This window comes from Mus caroli, unplaced genomic scaffold, assembly GCF_978045245.1.
Source record: "Mus caroli unplaced genomic scaffold, Mus_caroli_1 scaffold_4, whole genome shotgun sequence".
Lineage (NCBI taxonomy): Eukaryota > Metazoa > Chordata > Mammalia > Rodentia > Muridae > Mus > Mus caroli.
The window spans coordinates 136,352,576-136,374,235 of NW_028227259.1; the positions used below are offsets into that span (position 1 = coordinate 136,352,576).

The 21,660-nt window shown below is 43.2% G+C and overlaps 1 protein-coding gene across 7 annotated transcripts in view; it reads right to left on the reverse strand.

Annotated features, from left to right (window-relative positions):
• Auts2 (activator of transcription and developmental regulator AUTS2) overlaps window positions 1-21,660 on the reverse strand; it is a 1,097,294-nt gene that overhangs the window by 743,767 nt on the left and 331,867 nt on the right. The window contains exon 1 of one of the 7 annotated variants that reach the window (XM_085837235.1): window positions 2,198-2,509. The exons of the other annotated variants lie outside the window; for them this stretch is intronic. Coding sequence (XP_085693361.1) covers window positions 2,198-2,245 — 48 coding nt within the window. The 5' untranslated portion in view covers window positions 2,246-2,509. Of the gene's footprint in view, window positions 1-2,197; window positions 2,510-21,660 lie in introns of those variants that run through there. 7 annotated transcript variants of the gene reach the window in all.

Here is a 21,660-nt window from a genome sequence, read left to right on the forward strand (position 1 = left end):
TAAGATCTTTTAAAATCTCACCAAAAGAAAGAAACTGGAAAGGAGGGGCGAAGATATAATGTACAATGAAAAATCACTGTTGATCCAACAGGAATGCTGCAGAGAACCACTGAGATCCGTAACCCAGGATGCATACCAAAAATGAACCTGAGGCTTCCATTTCTTTTTTTCTTCTCTGCTAATAAAAGCACAGAGGGTCTTCTTAAATGTACTAAAGCCTCAAAGTCTTTACATCTTTGCCCCGCCACATCTTGGCATGTAAAGTGCTCTCACTGTGCTCAAGGATGTGAAATGTGACCACTGAGATGAAGCCACTACTATCTGCCTGCTTTCTCTTCCTGTGGAGAGTCTTCCTGGAAAGGTTCCCCCTTTAGCATCAGTTTTGTCCCCTGATGTAACTCCTGATTTCACATTCCCAAGAGGAAACACTGAAAATATAAGGAAAAGGTTAAAAAGGCACAGTAGCCGTCCAAATATCCAAATTCCTAACAACAAAAACTGGGGTAGAAGGCTTCTCTGAGGCAAAAAAAAAAAAAAAAATGAATCCAGGCTGGAGGATAACCTTTCTCACCACCAAACACAAAGAGATTTTACAGCTTTAACTTTTAAAGCAAATGGCTTTAAAATGGAACAAGGGTCTTTTAAACTAAAATAAATAAACATGTAATTTCATTGTGGGTAAACACATACCTTTGCTGCCGGTGAAATAAACATTATCAGAAACAACAAAACCAGAAACAAATCCAAACAGAAGGAAGCATTTTTTAAAAGCTGCTTAAGCAAGAAGTCTGCTTAAGCAGAAGCTGACAAGCAAGAAGTCCTGGAGATGTGGCTTGGTTTGTCAAGTCTTTGCCTAGCATGTATGAAGCCCTCGTGGTTCAATCTCCAGCACTACATAACCGCATATGCTGGGGCACAGTTACAATGCCCGCAATTAGGACGTAGAAGAGGATCGGAAGTTCAATACCATCTTCTGCTACAGAATAAGTTTGAGGCCCTGAGGTGCGATGAGACCATGTCTACAAAGAAAGAGATGCACGCACGCACACACACACACACACACACATACACACACACACACACACACACACACACACACACACACACACATACACACACACACATACACACACACACACCTACACACACACACACACACACACACATACACACACACACACACATACACACACACACACACACCTACACACACACACACACACACACACACACACACACACAGAGTCATGATTTTTCCATCTTACCACTCCCCCATCAGAGCTTAATTGTACAATTGGTATACCCATGTTTTGAACAAGCAAATGAATGAAAATTCCAGGAAGGAAGGATGATCAAATTTACATGAAAACCTCATTTCTAATTTGCCAGTTCCTAAAAGAGTAAGTAATATAGAAAACCCAGAGTCAAAACCATGGCAGGCGGCCCCAGGCGAGTGAGGACACATGCGGGTTGGGAGGAGTATGTACAAAGTCCACGCTAGAGGTGGATGCAGCTGTCATTAACAATTCTATCACTGTATACAGGGAATACATGCTAAGGCAAGTACTCACTTTCATCCTAACCACAGATAACAGTATGTTACAGGAAGGAAAGACAACAGTTCTAATATCCACACTTCAGATACAACCAAAAGGTATCTGTTCCCTACAACGTCATGCCTGAGGAAGGAGTAAAGTAACGGTCTCATGTATCACCAGAACACATGTTGTAGATTATTTCAACCCCCAAGGAACCTTGTAAAGCTGAGCTACACATGAAGACTACAGTCAGCAAAAGAGAACAAAAATCTAACTTCTGATTAAAGCAAGCTATAGGTAAGGAGGGTGATCAGTTGTGTCACAGCCAAATGTAACCAGTGAGGGAACAAATACCCCAGCTCTCTATTCAGCCTCTAGCTGCAACCAGCAGCCCCTGCTACCGGCAGCTTCATTATTGTTCCTCTTTAAAGAACGTTTCCTCTCAAGCACAGGGAAGGTACCTTCCTCTTGGCTCATGATAAAGTCAGACTCAAAGCTCTAAAACTCAGGTTTCACCCAGGAATCCTAAAGCCAGAGAAAACACATTCACATTTAACACTCCTGGGTTCCTCTGCTTTCAGAGTCCCTCGGAGATCTGTCAACCAGAGACCTCAGGGAGAAGCAGGCTTCCCTTGGGAAAAGAAAACATACAGACTTACCTTGTCTGTGTACTTGAACTTAACGTAGAACCAGCTTGACTTGATCATCCTTTCACCTCCTGCCCTCAGAGCAGAAAGAGTCAGGGGAGGAAAAAAGGGAAGGAAAAAAGCCCACTGTGCAGCAGCATCCACAAAGGATTCTTTCAGACTCCAAGCTTCCAAGGGATGGAGATAGACGGAGAGGAGGAGGAGCCAGAGGAGGTAAACAGGAAAATACACTGTCTCCAGACTGGTCCTCTACCTCTTTATATCCCACACACCTTCCCCAGTGCCCACAGCACTGACTGATCTTGCTCCGGAAACTGCACTCCAGACTGCTTTGCCAAGCTGCCCGCCTCTCCCTCTGAGTTTCTCTCTTGGCTGGCTGACAGCAGAATTCCTCAAATGGACTTCAGCTGTCTTCATCGCAAATGGCACATGTCAGTAAGCAAGGGGCAGGCCCTGGCCTGGCACCCTCCCAGAAGGCAAGCCTCAGCTTCCCCTCCTGCCTCTCCAGGGATGAATAATGATTTCCAGCCCTCCCCTCAGGACACAGATTAACACCTGGCCAAACATTATTCTGACAGAGCCCCTGTGTGGGGAAGAGGCTCTGTCTCTGCTTTAACTCCATCATGGCCATAGTAAGACCTTACCCCTTGGCTATAGAAGACTCCCCCATATTAACACAGCCTAGTCTCAGTAGCTCTTACAAAGTGACTCAGACTCCACTTTAAGGTCTTCAGAAAAGTCTCTCTTTCTTTCTACTTCTCCTAGCCACTGACATAGCTATTGATATTCTTCTAGAAAAATTATGAGCTTGGGAAAAACGGTTGCCAGTTTGCAGGTAACACTTTTTTAGAGTCGAAAAAAAAAGTATTTTGGGACTTGTTATATTCCTATAATTTTAAATTTGCCAAGTTTTTAAGGGAAATTATGAAATAGCATTCTGTAAGAATAAGCACATGGGGTGTGTGAAATCATATGTGAGCATGGCGCAGCATATGTAAGCATTAGGCACCTGATCTCAGAATGCTATGAGCAAGGAGCTAGATATACTCAGATTCAGGGGAAATGGTAACTCTTGAAACAATTTTTTAAAAAGTCAGATGTGGTGCATGCCTGTATCTCTAGCACTCAACTGCAAGTTTGAGGCCACCCTGATCAACAAGCAGAGGCCAGCTTGAACATTATAGTGAGATGCTGTCACAAAGTAGTAACAATAACAACAACAGGCATTCTTCAAGTATGGTGGTACACACATTTTTCCTACATCTCCACAACCAAAGAAAAAAACATGGATTTATTAAAAACAAAATAATTAAGATCTGTTCTAATTTCATTTTTGTTGCTGTGATTAAACACCTTGACCAAGGTGTCTCAGGGGAGGAGGAGGTTTAGTCAGCTTGCAGATCCAGGTGACAGTCCATCACGCTGGGAAGTTGAGGAAGAAAGTCAAGAGGCTAGGAACAATACAGTCACTATCAATGGCAGGGAGAAAGGAATATCAGGGTACTCATTTCATCTGCCTTTCTCCTGCCCTATACAGTAAGGAAAAACTGCCAGGAAATGGCTGCGCCCAGAATGGGCTGAGCCCTCCTATATTAACTATCAATCAAGACAATCCGTCATTGGTATGTTCACAGGCCAACCCAATCTACTTAACTCCTCAGTTGAAACTTTCTCCCCAGGCCATTCTAGATTTTTGCAATCTGAAAGAGTAGCAAGTGCTCTTAACTCCTGAGCCATCTTTCCAACAACTAAACACACACACACACACACACACACACACACACACACAAAAATGCACACAAAAACTTGAACACAGATACACACACATGCACGCTAATGAACACAGGTATGTACATAGGCATACATTCACAGACATGTGATCATACATGCACAAAGGCAGGCACATATGCATTTACTATTTTCGGTATTAATATCACTAAAATCCTATCCTAAAAATAAATCAAAGCCCTCCATCCATCAGTGATAGTAATTATAAACCTACCCATGATGATGCAGAAATGGCATCTGCAGAGCACCTACACACTGTACTTTCTATAGACAGTGACACATTCTTCTTTGAACTTACTCCACAAGACTGTGACAGTAACAGATCTCAGTGGATCCCGATTTGAGTTAACTGTGTGCAGACATACAGCACACAGGTGGTGCAAGAGAGGGTGTGTTAACTACTTTGTGGGTGCTGTGATTAAAATCCCACGACTGAAAGCAACTTCAGGAAGGATTTATTTCATCTTGCAGTTCCAGAGGGATGGGGTCCATAATGGCTGGGAGGGCCTGACTATAGCTGGCTGATCATTTTAATCCATATAAAGGAAGCAGAGAAAACAGAGAGGAAGTGGGATGAAGGTATAATCCCTGAAAGCCAGGTGAGGAACTTCTGCCACAAAGGTCTCACACATCCTAAAGGTTCCCCTATCATCATCATCACCATCATCATCATCACCACCACCATCTCCTCTCCCAAAACAGTACACCAACTTGGGACCAAGTGTTCACATTCATGAGCCTATGGGGACCATGAATCGCTTATAATTTATTTTATGTGCATTGGTGTTTTGCTTGAACATATTTCTGTGTAAGGTGTTGGAGCTCCTGGAATTGGAGTCACAGACCGTTGTGAACATCTCTGTGGGTATTTGGAATTGAACCTGAGTCCTCTGGAAGAATAGTCAGTGTTCTTAACCTCTGAGCCATCTCTCCATCCACAGATTAATCACTGAACTGACCACAGAGGGTCTGTGGTATTTACACTGGAATCCAGGCCTCTTGCTTCCATGTCAACTGTAGGTATCATGGAAAGCACCCAGCATCCAGAACAACCTCATGGTCTTCCATCATATCCTCTCATCAGTCTTGCCTTTGGCCCTCAATATCTCCTGGAAGTCCCTTCTCCACTATCTCACAGTGCCCATGTGAAGTGGATACAAGACACCAAGCTTGCAATCGTCTTAGTACTGCCATGGCTACATGACTGTTGACCAATGACTTCTGGGCGCCACCCTCTTACTTTGGGACCTCTTGCCAACAAGTCACCAGTCAAACTCAATCACAGTTAAAGCCCATAGTTTGGCAATATGCATGGCACAAATAATGTTTCTTTAGTATTTTCAGGGTAGTTGGAGAGATGGCAGGGAGGAAAATCCAGTCTGTTACCAATACCTGGGGGGTAATGCCACATAAATGAAGGCTTTATACTTCAACCTCAAACACAACTGTCTAAAAATGGACACTATCACTGAAGCCCTGAAGAGTGATGTAAAGAGTTGGATTTCAGAGCAAGGGAACAAAGAAAGCAACTAGTAAATGCACTGAGGGATTAACACTGAAAGGTCCGTGCAGTGCAGACGCCCTATCAATCCATAATGCTATTAATGCATGCAGGGTTTGCTACTCTCAATGGAAACATGGGAGACTGCAAAAGGCCAGTCAGTAACAAGGTCCTGGGAGGGCAGAGTGTCAAGAAACTAAGCATAGATCTGACGCAGGTGGTGGTGGCTGACACTGACAACATACCCTGGAAAGGAAAGTAAGGCTAAAGGGCCTTATGGTGAAGAAGAGCAAGTGGTTCGGGCAAGGGGGGTGGGGGGAGGAACTGACTCCCTGCCCTTAATGACACAATGACAAGAGCCAGGTGTGGCGGTGCACACCTCTCATCCCAGCACTTGGGAGATAGCTCACTGAGCTCTAGGCAGCCTTGTCTACAGAGTGAGTTCCAGGACAGCCAGAGCCATACAGAGGAACTCTTATCTTGAAAATCAAACAAACAACAATACAAGGCAAAACAAAACAAAAAGACACACACTCACCCACACCCACCCACCCACCCCCACACACACCCCACACACACACCCAATATACAGTGTCTATATGACAGATGGGCATCTTGTTTGAATGTCAATTTCCTTGTGGCTCCTCATGTTCTCCTAAAAGATACAAGTTCTCCAAAAGAAGGAAACAACCATGAAAGATTCTAAAAATGTGGATGGTGTGGAGGCTAGACTCATGCATAGGCCTCATGAACACTGTATCTAAGGAAGGATACTGAGACTTAAAGAAACACATCACTATCTAACCTCAACTAGCAGGATCCTTTTAAAAGCAGGAACAATACCTCCATGTGGTCAGATACTAATCTTAGCAGTCATCCATTGATCAAGGACACACAAAAGTTAAGAATGGGATAATACTTTTTGATGCATGCATATTTTATTAGCCTTTCCTCCAATACATATCTAAAAATAATCTGTAAATCAAAGGGAACTACGAGCCATACTTAGCATTCTGATAAAGGCAGCCTCTCCCAGGTGGGAAGTGTTCTTGACCAGTTGTCACAGAGAGGAAGTCCAGAGGGGTACAGTGGCTTTACCAAGGCCTTACAGCTGGTCCATGGCTCAGGTGGGTCTCTGAGATCCTCTGGCTCTCTACCCCCCTCTATGGGGAGTTCTTCTCTCAGAAGACTGGTGAGACTGGGTATGACTGTCACTGTGCCAATCACCTTAGGCTCAGTGACTTATCTGTGGCACAGTGGGAATCAGTAAGAGCATGAAACTGCCTCAGACTCAGGGAAAGAAGGGCAGAGACAGACAGCCCACAGCCCACTTAGTTTACATTCTGTTCTAGTTTGATTTCTGCTGTTGTGTTAAAAATAACACAATACAAGAAACTTCACTTAGGAGAAGAAAGCTGTTTACGAAGGCTTACAGTTGCAGGTTACTCTCCACTAGTTAGAGAAGCTGAGGCAGAAACTCAAGCCGCTGCTTCCACCACCGCCACACTCAAGACAAGAGAGCAACGACTGGGTGCCTGCCTGCTTGCTCTCACCCAGTGTGAACACCCTGCACAAGGAATGGGGCCAGTCAAAACAGGCTTGGCTTTTCCAACATCAATTATGTGTGAGGACAACCCCTAGCAGACAAGTGGGCAAACCAACCTAATTAAGATGAGTCCTCCACTGAGGGTCTTTTCTCTACTAATTCTAGGTTATAGCAAGCTGATAGCTAAAACCATACACTCCAAATATATGTCTGAGTATAGGATGTTTTCTAAGGGTGAGAACGAAGGAAATTCAGATAAGCAGGTAAATTGTTGCTTGTCCTTCTGGGGGGGGGTGCACAAGAAAAGGGAGTGAGGAGAAGCAGGTGTTTTACTGGAGAGAATATGTTCAGCAGCCAGTGACTGCCCAGAAGAGCCTTGGGCTCCAGGGCAGCCATGCCAAGTATCTATCTATCTCTCCCACCTCCATTCCTTATCAGCGAATGAAGGAAGTGGACCCTACCCGAACAGGACTGAATGGTGCACAGCTGTAGAACAGCTCCAGGCTCACACTCCAGCTAGATCAAAGGTAAGGACAAATTACCTTTGAATGGCATCACATACTCCTAGGCCCCGCTTCATACCTGGAGCCAGCTGGAAACACTATTGAAACATCACTTCCAATGGCAAACCCCACCTGCTCTGACAGAGCCTTAATCACTCTCGGAACAGTTCAAAGCCATCAGGAAGGAAGAAGGACCAGAGGACACTACTTCTACCTACTTCTACCACCCGTTTTGGAAGGCAGAACTGGCGCAGGATGTTAGGCTTAAGAGCTAGGAGCCCATCATTCCTCCCAACTGTGGTGTGCTCTCTAACTAAAGTCTGACTTGCTATTTTAGCCTCAATGTTTGGGGAGAATTAGAAGTTCACAGAAACATACACAAAGATATGACAAACTAGCAATTGAGCCTTTTTAATAACTCTGAAACCATAACCAAGACAGACTTCCTCAGCAACTCATTTCCATTTCCTGGCATAAACTCTCCTTCTAACTCCCACTTGCCTTTTTTGTTTTGCTTTAAACAGACAGTTTACTATTGAAATGGGACGAGCTATATGGAGGAATTGTTTCAGCTGCAGTGAGGGAATGCTCTTTCCACTGCAGCTGCACTTGGAGCCACCCTTCGTCTGGCAGAGTCTGAGAAGGGATGATTGGTGCTCAAGACCGCCTCCATTTCTCAGAAGAAGGACTGCTGCAGCGCCTATAAAACTGTCAGAAGGGCTCCTCTGTCTGTGCAGACCCACGAGCATCTTCCAGATTTGTGTATGGCACTGACTCGACTGGGGATAAGTGGTCATCTCATCCTGATTCCTAACCAGCCAACCCCAGGCATTTATGTATTTATGTACACGTGTTCCTCTCTCTCTGTCTCTCTCTGTCTCTCTCTGTCTCTCTCTCTCTCTCTCTCTCTCTCTCTCTCTCTCTCTCTCTCTCACACACACACACACACACACACACAATCTCAGACCTTCATAATTTACAAAAAGCTTCTCCTGAACCTCCAAGGACGAGTTTATAGATGAACTGTCTCACAAGTTGAGCATGAGAGAACAGCTTAAAATGACTTCAACTTCCATGCAAACTACCAAGAGACAGCTGAATTGTAAACAGAAAGGATTTCATCCCACACTCTGCTATGGAGTAGAGAACGCTACAGCTCTTTCCTGCTCATTACCCTGCATGATGAATGTGTTCTTCCTTCAGCTTTTGGGAGGAGGGAAAGCACTCTTCAGCTGAGAGATTCAGGAGGCAGAAATTATGCCTGTGCTATCTGCATCTGATCTCCTCTCTGCCCCTAAGAGACACTAGACCTGCCAGGAAGGAAGCTAGGGCCCACTGCCAAGAATCAACTCAAAAGGAACCAGCTCTAAGCTAAGAATCCTCCAGAGTGCTAGAGACAAGCAGGGCACAGGCCTTTCTGAGATGTTCCAGAAAGGCAAAGCTGCCTCCACGAGTGATGGTGTGAGGACAGAAATCTCTGCAAGGGTCAAAGCAGGCTCCAACCCCTCCACAGGACATGCTCCTAGAAAACAGGCTGCTCTGCAATACTTTACCCAAGGGCCATCATCACATGCCATCACAGTGAAGTGCACGCAGCATCCCACCATGTTGAGTTGCAGAGCAGGCACTCTGTGCACTCTGACACAGAGAGTTCAGTTAGGACGCTCAAGATGCTGCTCTTTGTTTCCTTTATTTTTTTTAATGATTTTCTTCATATATTTCATTTATGTGTGTAAATGTGCATGTAGATGTGTGTGCATGCATAGGTGTGTGTCTCTATGTGGATGAGGGGCTAGAGGTTCTAAGGACAACACCTACTTTGTTTTGGAAAAATAAGCATCTCTTACTTCTACATGGAAGTCGCTTAAGTAGGCTAGACAGTCAGGTAAGTGGCCCACAAGGATCTAGGTCTCTGTCTCTGCCACTAGGATTACAAATTCTGGCCACCGGTTCTGGATTTTGTCCATGGTTATCTTGTCTAGGGATAAGACACAAGTCTTCTTCCTCCCACCACGACCATTACACTAACTAAGCTGTCTCTCTAGCTCTATTTTATTATGTTTTGTCACAGTCTCCAAAAAAACACCAGAGAGAAAGCTTCCTGTCTTTCAGACTGGACTAAAGGAAAACTTAACCACTTTAAAGAAAGAGCCCCATCCGTCTCAGGACGTGGGCCCTGTCGACAAGCCATACGATAAGGAACATTCTATTTACTCAAACTGTTATAGAAATATGTCCAGTTGTATAAACTAGTTGAATAAATTGACTTTGACATGAAGAACCAGGGAATTTTGAGCTAAGAAACCACAATGTAACACTGTCCATATTTCCACTGCTATAAAAGGAAAAGGAAACAGATGCTCCCGCTGTAGACGGAACGGCTATATATTCAAAGCAAAGCATTCAAACACACTGAGATGTCTCTAAAAGATCCCTAAGAATAAATACACTCTGACCTATTTTAAATTATAAGGTTATCAAAGTCCTCCAAGTTTTATTGTTCTTTCTCTAAAACATGCCTATTACAGATCTCAACTTCAGAGACAAGGGCCATTCCCTCTAATTTCAGAACTTATCAGAAATGGGGTTAGATACTTTATGGAGGCCATGGTGTAAATTCTGATTACACGGTCCATTGAAATCACTAGATCTGGAGGCTGACAAGAGGGCTCCGTGTTTAAGAGTATGTTCTACTCTTGACACAGGGACCCAAGTTCAGTTTCCAGAACCAGTGTCAGGCAGCTCACAGCTACCTGTACAACTCGAGTTCTAAAGAACCCAAGGCCTGTGTAGGCATCCACACATGTGGAACGCACATAGAGAGATACATAAAAAAAAATAAAAATAAAAATAAAACCATGACAAAACCTGGATCTAATCCTTCCCTATTCTATTGAGGTACTCTTAAAAAAATTAGAGACCATGTGTGTGTGTGTGTGTGTGTGTATTAATTACATATGTATACCACACTCCTACACATCCCATACATGTATGAACAACAAATATAGTATATACACTGCATCCAACATACACATATATACTAAACACAAGCATATACCACATGCATGCACACAATTTCACCTAAAACATGTTGCAAGACCGACCATGAATATTAGTTATACACAAAAGAACATGACCCCTACAGTATCAAAAGACAAATAGCCAAATATAAATTTACACTCCACCCTTGTCACTGATGAGGGAGCAGAAAGAAGGACTAAGTAGATGAGAAAAAAACCCTTTCAGAAAGGTAGCTCTTGAGAAAAGACAGAAGCTAATTCAGTATACATTTTACTAAATTAACATGTTCACATCTCTGCCATTCCATGTTGTATTGCACAGTTAACATACTGACTTATAGAAAATGTCATCTACATACATGTATTTATATACTTCTGCATAATTAACACATAAATATGGAATGGCATAGAAAAATGGCAGCCAAGCAATTTTAACTGGTTTGATAGTATGAATCTGGATGATTCTAATTAAAATCTTCTCTTTTAAAATGGGGTTTTGTTCTTTAATATTCATTGACTACTAGCTTGCTACCCACACACAGCTCAGGATTTGCCCTACAGTGGTTTGGTGCATCAATTATGGTAATAGTTTGTGAATAACATTCACATTATGGAAAAAAGAGCCTGGTTACTTAGCTCTCCCTCTGGAAATTTGTCACAAACATATACATCATCTGTCTCTGCTTAAGAGTACAGCAATTAGTAATTACAGCTGTAAATACTGTCTTTAAAGCTAAGAAGCAAGTCCCACCGACTCATGTTTTCAAATGTGCTCAGGATGTCTAAAATCACTGTGTGTGAACCTAAGTTAAAAAGAGAGAATGCAATTTGACAGCACGAGGAATCCTCACTAATAGCGCACTGCGTGTGGAGGGATAGGACAAAGCATCACAGAAGTGACATGTCCTATTAAACAATTCCTCCTTCGCCCACACCAGGCTAGAAACAGATATGCCTCAAGGCTAAGGGAGGCGGGAACACAACAGCAATATCAGGGAACAGAGGCAGACCTGATTAGCATCCTCTTCTTACACACTCCAGATCACTTAAACCATGTTTACCCATCGCTCACTGCTTGTTCTGGGTTAAGAAACAAAATGAGTAAGACAAAACAATTCTTGAGAAGGTTGTCACATAGTTAGGTTACTAGAGGCATAATCTGTATCATTTAGTATGAGAGGGATTTACTAGAGGACGGTTGTATCTCGCAGAGACAGAGTAAGAGGTTTGTCTAGCTTGTGAGCTGAAGTACAAGGACACTGACATTCATGAACTATCAGGGAACAAGTCTTGTTCCTGGGTGACTACAGGGTCAAGTTCTGAACCTAAGAGTAAACAGGTAAACAGCTGAAGACCAGAGGAGAGGAAAACCACACCAGTAGCTTGGATGGGTTTAATCTGTATGGGTATTTACATTGATATATTGACTCTTTTCTGAAATGATGAAAGCAAGATTCCCAGGAGAATTTGAGAAAACTGAAAGGTATCCTATGAAAAGCTTGCAACATGTCTTGATGGTTCTTGAAATGTTAGCGATTCACTGTAACTAAGAACTACTTCCAATCAACAAGACTTACACAACCAGAAACTTACAAAGCAGACAGGCAGAAAAAGCCACAGCAAAAGGAAGTAGAGGCTGTGGGAGCTAGCTTGCCACAATAGGTTATTTTTGCTCTAAAAGACTGGTCACCCAATGGGAAAATGTCAGAGGCTATGGGGTAGATTTGGGATACAATTATTCCCATAGAAAAACTGCAAGGTAGAATGTATTTACAGTTTAACACAAGTAAACCAGAACTGCCAACTTCGCTGTGTTTTGCCTTTTGCTAGGTGCTTACATTATTTTACTCCAGTTGCCTCCCAGAAGGAGTATTTAGACATCATTCGTTCTCTTTGCTAAAAAGGATTAGTTGTTCTCTCTCTCTCTCTCTCTCTCTCTCTCTCTCTCTCTCTCTCTCCCCCTCCCTCCCCCTCCCCGTGTGTGTGTGTGTGTGGGGGGGGGGGGGGGTCATTCCATGTAACTGAAATTACATATAGCTCTCGGTGCTAGAAGCCAAAATCTGATCTTTTGTAAGAGAACCAAATGTTCTTAACCAGTAACCTGTGTGTATTCATTCCCTTCCTATTGCTGGGACACAATACCATGAACAAAATCAATGTAAAGAAGAGAGATTATTTTGGCCTACAGTTCCAGAGGGACAGAGTGCATCTAGGTGGGGAAAGCATGGCACGGCAGCATACGCAGAAAACTGGCCGATCACATTTGAATCTACATAAAGGGGAGGAGTAGGGTGAACCCATAAAACCCTCGAAACCAGTGGCATATTTCAGCAAGGCTCCATTTAATAAATGTTCCATAAATATTAAAATACATGAGCATATAGGGGCTATTTCTCATTCAAACCACCATATCTAAGACTTCTTTGCTGTAAGAAAATAAGAATTCATTAACATACTTTATGAGCCACGGATGCTGAAACAGGCCTTGCAAAGGTTTGTAAGGAAGGGCTGAACTCATATGACTTTTGAGAATTCTCTTCAGGACTTGCATACCCTATGGAATGTGACCCTACTGACTCACGGGCCCTATGAGGGAACAATATGGAACTAGATATTAACTATGAATGATGCTTAATTCATTTACTAAAGGTCCAAAGTAAATCTATGTATCCATTCACCCCTTTACCTCTCTATGTGTTCCATAAACCATGTGGTGAGCCTGAAGGAAGAAGAGCTTCAACTTACAGCTCTTCAATCCTGGGTTACAGAATCTATTTAGTAAATAAACACACCCCTCACGTGTATATACGTTCATGAAGTTTAAGAAAAAAGGAAATCTTTGAGCATCCTGAACATGGTAAGGGTATCATTTCATGAAACTAAGTTCCCTAATGTTTATACATGAGTGTAAATTTACTTTTGACCATGTATGTATATGAGCACAGGCTGAATGTGTATGTGTGTGTGTGGGGGGGGGGATCTTGATCATGTGAACATGAGTATGTACATGTGAACATGAGTGCCTAGCTCAATAAAGAACATGGTGGATCCCCTGGAGCTAAAAAAATTTGAGCTACCCACCTTAGGTTCTAGGATCCAAAGTTGGGTCCTTTTGAAAAGCAGTAAGCATGGGTCATTGTTGAGCAATACCATCAGCCCCTAAAAGATATTTTTAACTGTATGAGCTGCAAGAGAAACATTTTGAAGTCCATACCTCTGGAGGAAGTATACCCTGGGAGGCGTGAAGAGTTGCTGTGGTAGAAATGCCGAGTAAAGAAAGCAGAGGAGGTGAGACAGCAGCTGTGACATGCTGGAAAGGATACTAACTGGAAGTGACATTTCATCTGAAATGTCATGTCTATACTGAGTGTGTCATTTAGGAAAAACACTCTTTAGGTCTTTCCTTTCCTTACATAAAAAGGAGGGAGTATAATACCTCCTTTAAAAGATGGCTGTGGGTACTCCAGGAAACCAGAAGGTTCCTGGGATGTTTGGCACACAGTAAGTACTCATGATAGAGATGCAGAGAACCCTTGGTAGGGAAACTTGAATATATATGCAACAGAGCCCAGTCAAGTTCAGTTTTATAGAAGCACTCTCCACATGTGGAAGTGTTCTACCCAGTCAGCCCCTTGGCTGGACCAAAAGAGAAGCAAAGGTATGGAGATAAGTAACCAAGGTAAGTCATGCCCATGACTCTGCAACACAGATCATTACTCCTTTCCTTCCCTAACATAATAAAGGAAATAAATACCTTTTCTTTTCTTTCTATAGTACCCTTTAAGGCTACAGAATGCACGCGCGCACACACACACACACTCATACACACACACACACATATACATACACACAGAGAGAGACAGAGACAGACAGACAGACACACACACACATATACATACACACACAGAGAGACAGAGACAGACAGACAGACAGACAGACAGACAGACAGACAGACACACACACACAGAGTATCACCTAAAAGTCAGCCACACTTGGCTGGGGAGATCACTTGGTCAATAAGGTGTTTGCCACACAAGCATGAGGACTGCAGTACAAGCCCCAGTATCTATGTTTAAACCACAACAACCAAACCAAAGCAAACAACAACAGAAAGCAGAATGGTGGTATGCTCTTGAAATCCCAGTGCTGGGAAAGCATGAATAGATCCCTAGGGTATCCTAGCCTGTCAGCCTAGCCTAATTGGTGAGCACCAGGTCCCAGTGAGAGATCCTAACTCAAAACACAAAGTAGATGGTATCCTGAGAAACAGCTCCCAAGGTTGACCCCAGGTGTATGTGCACACAAGCACACATAGATAGACAGACAGGTAGACATGTATGTGTGTGTGCAACAGCACACAGGCGCAGGCGCAAGCGCGCACACACACAACCAGCCCCTCTATCTCTCCAGCTTCCCATAGAATAGCTTTTGTTATCTGTGAAGGCAATTCAAAGTTTCAAGCAATATGTAAAATGTATTTACTTGAAAATCCAAGAAAACCTATATGGTATCACAGAAAATTACCAATCAATCTGCCTGAAAGCTCAAATTTGATGTTCCAGCCATCATAATAGGTTCTCATTGACAAGTACAAACCCATTTGACTTATTCAAATGTTACACTAGCTTTAATAATCCTAAAATAAAGAAACAAAATATTAACTACTTTCTTGGTATAAAATAAAGAACAGAAAGATTACCATCAACTAAATTTCGGCCATGTGATTTTGTAACATAACTCAATAGGAACAGGTTCTAGGCCTCTCAGACCACAATATACCAGGCTGTGGTTTTCATTCAAAACACAATTCTGACCTTTGGGTTTCCCATGTATAAAATAATGAAACAGTTAAAAAATTAGCAGTTTTTATTTTTGTTTAATTTTATTTTGGAGACAAAGTCTAACTGTGAAGCCCTGGCTAGCCTGGAACTTGGAAATCCACCTGCCTCTATCTTCTATGATTAAAGGGATATATACCAAGCCCAGCCAGGATACAGTACTGTCAATATATAAATGCTCTAGCCTCAGAAACAGTGGTGAGGATGGGGTGGTGAGGATGGGAGATTAAGTGTTTGCTAATGAGCTCGATCATGGTGACAATTTCATATTGTAGAGGAAGCAAACTGCCAGTCTGCCAGTGGAGTATTAAGTATGTAAGTACAAAATAAAATACCACCTTAAAAAACATCAACCTGTCTGAAGCTGAGAAGATGGAAAGATGAACAGGTACTTGCAAGCAAGAGAACCTGAGTTCGACCCCCAACAGCCATGTAAAGGGCTAGTCATCTAGAAGACAGAGCCCTGGAGTTCACTGCTCAGGCATTTTAGTGTAGTCACACAGACACACACACAAACACACGCAACACCCTCAGTAAAATCAGGGGCAAACTTGACAAACACTACCATTTGCCAGGGGATCCATTTCTTCCTAGTCTACAATCTGAAATAGGTCCTATGTGTAACATGGGAGTCTTCCATGCCACTGATCTGTGCTCTAATATCCTAACTGAAATTAGAAAAGTACAGGGGAAAGGAAGAAGAGCACAGTAATCCACATCCACCTTCAAAGATTCAGATCATAGAAGGACTGAAGGAGCTGAAGGGGATTGTAACCCCATAGGAAGAACAACAGTAAAAACTAACCAGACCCCTCAGAGATCCCAAGGACAAAACCACGAATCAAAGAGTATACATGGGTGGGTCCATGGCTCCCACTACATATGGAGCAGGGGATTGCTTTATCTGGCATCAGTGAAAGCAGAGGGACTTGGTCCTGTGGAGGCTTGTTGCCCCAGAGAAGGGGGATACTAGAGGAGTGGGGTGGGAGTGAGTGGGTGGGTGGGGAAAGAACCCTCTTAGAGGCAAAGGGGAGGGGAAGGGATGTGAGGGGGTTGCAGAGGGGAGACCAGGAATGGGGACAACATTTGAAATGTAAATAAATAAAATAATCAATAAAAAAAATAAAATAAAAAAATGCTGTCTAACTTTACTTAAAAATCTCTGTGTGTGTGTGTGTGTGTGTGTGTTTGTGGTGGTGGTGGTCGGGAATTAGCAGCTGTTATACATCTCCACAGCCTGGATCTCTGAGCAAATATCAGACAAAAGAGCTGGTGCTAAGAAAGTGGCTCAGGGGTAAGAGCTATCCGAAGCACTGTCTAAACCAGGCAGGGTGATGCACAACGTACAGGATCAAAGGTTCAAGGTCATTCTCAACTACAGAGTGAGTCTGAGTACCATACTCCTGATAAAGAAAATAAAGTAAGAACAGGTAAGTGGATACTGAGGCTCAAACAATTAGACAATAATGAGACAGGGCTTTGAGGATTCTAGAAGTCATATAATAGGTACAAGAAGAAAAGTTTGAGAAGCAAACACAAAGTTTTAACAACCATTCTAGCATCCAAGGTGAGAATTCAAGAGCTGAAAGGAGCAGCAGGCAAACTGGGAAGGTCTTCCATTATGCAGGCCTGAATTAAAAAGAGGGGAGGACAAGATGGTGTTTATCTGAAAAAAAAAATCACAATTAACAAAGAAATGTCAATGACTTAAACACACAAAGAGTTCTAATGCCTATGCCTACAGTTCCCACCACAGGCTGGCCAACCTTTGTTGAATGGAAAGGGAGCAGAAGGCTGTGTCTCTCCAGATGTTGGGGCACATTCCAGCTGCTGAACACAGCCTGTTTGCAATTTTCTACTCAACCACCAGAATGAAAACTCAACCCTCCTGGAAAAAAAAAAAAAAAAAAGGCCCTTAAACTTCTTCCTGACTGCTGTTAGTGGTTGCTTTAATCTTTTAAGCTCTTGGGCTTAATACAGCAGCTGCCATCCTGAGTGCTTACTGTGGGTAAGGATAGGAGGGAAGAGGAAAATAGCATACTAAATTCAGAAACAGATTTCTGTTCTGCCAGGCTCCAGGCTGAAATGGAAAGAGAAGATGGGAACACATGAGAAAAAGACACTCCTCTTCCTTCAGCAAGCAGAGGGCCTGAGGGGACCTGAGATCCTCTAGCGTGCTTACAGAACCACTTGACTGCATCCCACCACTCTCCAGTTCCAACACGGAGTGCCATCTTCTCAGGACAAGATCTCTTGACAAAGTGCTCAGGGAACAATGAGGCACTCAGGAGGCACTCAGGGAGAAGGCATGTTAAGGCCAATCCAGGCTCTACAACTAACACCTTATCCCTGACAAGGAAACAACAACACAATGAAGTCAGCCTGGTCTACAGAGTGAGTTCTAGGACAACCAGGGCTATACAGAGAAACCCTGTCTTGAAAAACCAAAAAAAAAAAAAAAAAAAAAAAAGGGAAAAGGAAAAGGTTAGAGTGTGACTCTGCAGCAGAGGACACACATAGCACCCGTGAGACCCTGCCTCTTTAGAAGTTATAAAAGAGGGGGAAAGGCAGTAAAATAACATAACTAGGAAATAAAATCTAACCATTTCTTTGTCTAAAATCTATTAAAGTACAAAGAATAATCCTTTTTCCCCCAGTATTTTCAAAGAAAACCTCAAGCTTTTTTGTATTATTTCTCAATATAGAGAAAAGGGGTTTTCAAAGGCACTGACATCATCAGTAAGTTCGAGTCACAATCCCTTTCTCTAAAGTAAGGATCTCTTCTACTTGAATTTGTTGAGTAATGGCTATGGCAAATGAATTCCTGTCCAGGGGAAATCCAGCTAAAAGCACAAGGCTTCTTATTAAGTCCCAGAGAACAGATGAAACCCCAGCTTCCATCCTGGAATCGCCTCTTGTCAGGTTCCCCAGAGTGGCTTTAGAGAGCATCCAAGAGTTCATTATCCTACTGGCTGCTACTCATGGAGACTTTGTTAATGCAGTGTGTTGGATTTACTGAGTCCTCAAAGGCATAAGATGGAGGATGGATGGTGATGGTCCACTCCAACTCACCCGAGGTTCATTATCCCCACTCTCAGTTCCTCCCAGTCCTACATATTTCATCAGGCCATATCAATACTACCTATTCCTGCAATTTCAAAGCATAAAACGATACAATAAAGATGCAATCCCTACTAAAAGAACTCAGAAACATGTAACTGCTACTTCCTATAGACTGAAAATCACAACACAAAAACAAAACTGCTAATGACTCAGGCATCCCTGGGGCATTTCAGTGGCTAACTCTGCTCAGAGGAATACTGATGTTGCTATTCTTAAAACTATGAAGACCAGGACAAGTTCCACCCTTGGATACTGCAACGGCATGGTCATCTACAAGTGAGTGCCAAGCTGCATCCGTAGCTGTCCTGAGACCTGAGCTGTCATGTGACCCTTCAATGGCAGGCTGGACACACTATGAAGGGTAAGGTCCAAACTTGGTCCAGCCAGTAAGAAACTCATGGAAAATTACACAACAGCAGCTCAAAGAACCTTACATACTGGGCATTTCACATCAGGCAAGTGCCTGGGAGAGGGCTGGATACCAGACCTTATAATCAGCCTAAACTTGCCAAGAGCAAAAATTAGGTACATTTTAAGGAGGTTCTAGCCACTATTCTTGAAACTGATTTTGCTAAGTATAAATGCATCAATATTGAAATCTGTCTAAAATAGGTTATTGAAAGCAACTCCTGTCAGAAGACAGCAAAGTTCCTTGTAATTTACTACCACGTATTCTGCTATCATATTTCCAATTCTAGCCTAAATGGTATGTTAAATATGTAAGAAAGATATATGTATTAATACTGAAGGACTAGGCCAGAAAATGGGTATCCTGGTCTGATTTTTAAATTTTATGTTTATTTACACATATGTCTGTGTATATGTATGTCCCAGTTTATTTTGTAATGCTATGATAAAACACTGAACAATCACTTAAAAAGGTTATGTTGAAAAAAAAAATGGCCATCTTATCCAATGCAATATATTAAAGGTCTCTGTGCTTAGACATTCCACTCTCCATAAGATACGCTCCTGGGGAGTCTTAAACATCTACTCTCTTCTTAGGTTTCACCAAGCAGTGTGATTCAACCAAAGTTCAACCAACAGGTTTACTGAGCTTCCTCACAGAGTACAGGTAACCTCCAAATGGCTTCACGGATGACTCCTTCATCAACCTATGTCCTATATTCATACAACCAATAAATCTGTAATTCACCACGTGGCCTCCAGAAGCTCCATACAGTCCTCACCTGCATGAGACCCTGGCCATACCATTAGGGAAGTCCCTGAGGGTAGGCCGCACCCCCACAGAGCTCCTTCCTCTCTATCAGTGGGCAGCCAAGATGCCTGCACCTTCCTGTATTCTGTTTCCCTTATACTACTACTGAACTGCTGGTCAGGTCTTAAGGCCTTCCTCGGGCATGGCATTTGGTTTTCCCTTAGCCTTGTTCCTAAGGACTCCTGCTTGATAAAATTCTAGCCACACTGGCCTCACAGTGATGTGTGGCTTGCCCATCTGTCACCCACCCTTTATTGCTTTAGCAGTTTCTAAGTCTTTCTTGTCCAGGTCACTTGGCTCTGCCAAACCCAGCCCCATGAGTATGACTCCCCACGGAGCTCATTAACACCATTAGAGCTCCACCCTCAGAGCCAAGTTCTGCCTCAGGTTTGTGGTCAGCTGGCATCAAGCACCACCTGCTGCACACCCATTTCCTTCAGCCCTGCTTGTTCCTCCTGCATTGTACTCCAGGCCCTGATATCCACGGGGACCATCAAGGAATGATTTCCCTCTTCCTGCCTTGGGTTATATAATGGGTGTTCTAATGTTCAATTTCTCTGCTTCTGCAGCAGGCAAAATGATTGCAGCTGCCACCATGACCACAGTCTCAGGAACCAGGTGGTGAGCTTCCCTCACTTGCTTAGAGGTCTTTGTCATCCAAACAGTCCAGGTGCTGACTGAGGCCCAAACCAGCATCTGAATCACGTATTTTCCATTTATCTATACTAAAGGACTGACCCGAGGGGCATCTTCTGTCACTTTTGCACTATCTGATTCCTCCCATGGGTTCCAAGCATTTGGATCTTGGGGGTGCGAGTGTCACTGGTTAAATCTGTCTCTCCTTTCAGATCTCCAACTATTAGAAGCACCACACCAACATCTATATCTCCCCACTGTGTGCATCCAAATTACCTACTAAGCCAGAAGACAATTCCTAGGCTGCTGGCGATATATCTTTTTGCAGTTGTAAGTCCTCCTCCACACACACAAGCCCCAGCTAGACAGTGTCAGATGCCTTTTCACTACACAGAGCAGTGGCCTCCAGTGCAGCTTCCCTATCGTCTCATCTGTCATGTGACACTCTCAGGCACTATGGAATATGTTCAAGACCTTCAACTAGTCTCAGGAAGTCTCCAAAGTTACACAAGGGAGCCCATATATCAAGACATGTGCATCCAATTGTATACTGTCCTAAAAGTCTTCCTACATATCCTCTGATTTCCAATGGTGTGGCGTAGTTATACATTGTATGACCCACAGCAGGAGCAATATAACTGTTTCTAGTAATGAGGCACATATGTTCATACCACAGAACAAACACAGTAATATTGGGGATGTTTACCACACTCAACAACTAAGAAAGCTCAGATTCAGCTGCTAGATTCATCACCTACAGGGGAACAATGCTACTTCCAAGACTCGTTTCTAGTTTTGTTGTGATCTTGCTGACTATGCCAAGTATCACAGGAACTCCTTTCTTGTGAAGATATAAGCTCTACCCTTTTCTTACCAGGCACCAATGACAAACCAAAGGGCAATCCTACCAAGATCCAATGTGAGGAGCCAGCGAATTCACTAGGCTTACTGACAGAATGTGGGTGAAGAGATAGTTACAGGAGCCTGGGTCACTCCTCAACAGCTGTACTGCCTTTAAGTCTCAGTCAGGCATGGCTTCTCCAGACCTGTGGAGATGGAGCCTCCGGTTCCTGTAAGACTCTATAGTCTAAATACTATAGCACCCCCAGAGACCCAGGGAGATCACCAAGCCATGAGCAGTTATGAAAGAATTACATACAAGTAGACAGAAGATACAGAAGGAAATAACTGAGATCATGTGAGGGCCCAATGACCCTCTCCTCCCCACACAGTGCTAAGTGTCGGTGTCAACAGACCAGACCACCAGTGCTCTTTCAAGTAATCATACCTGCTCTGATGAG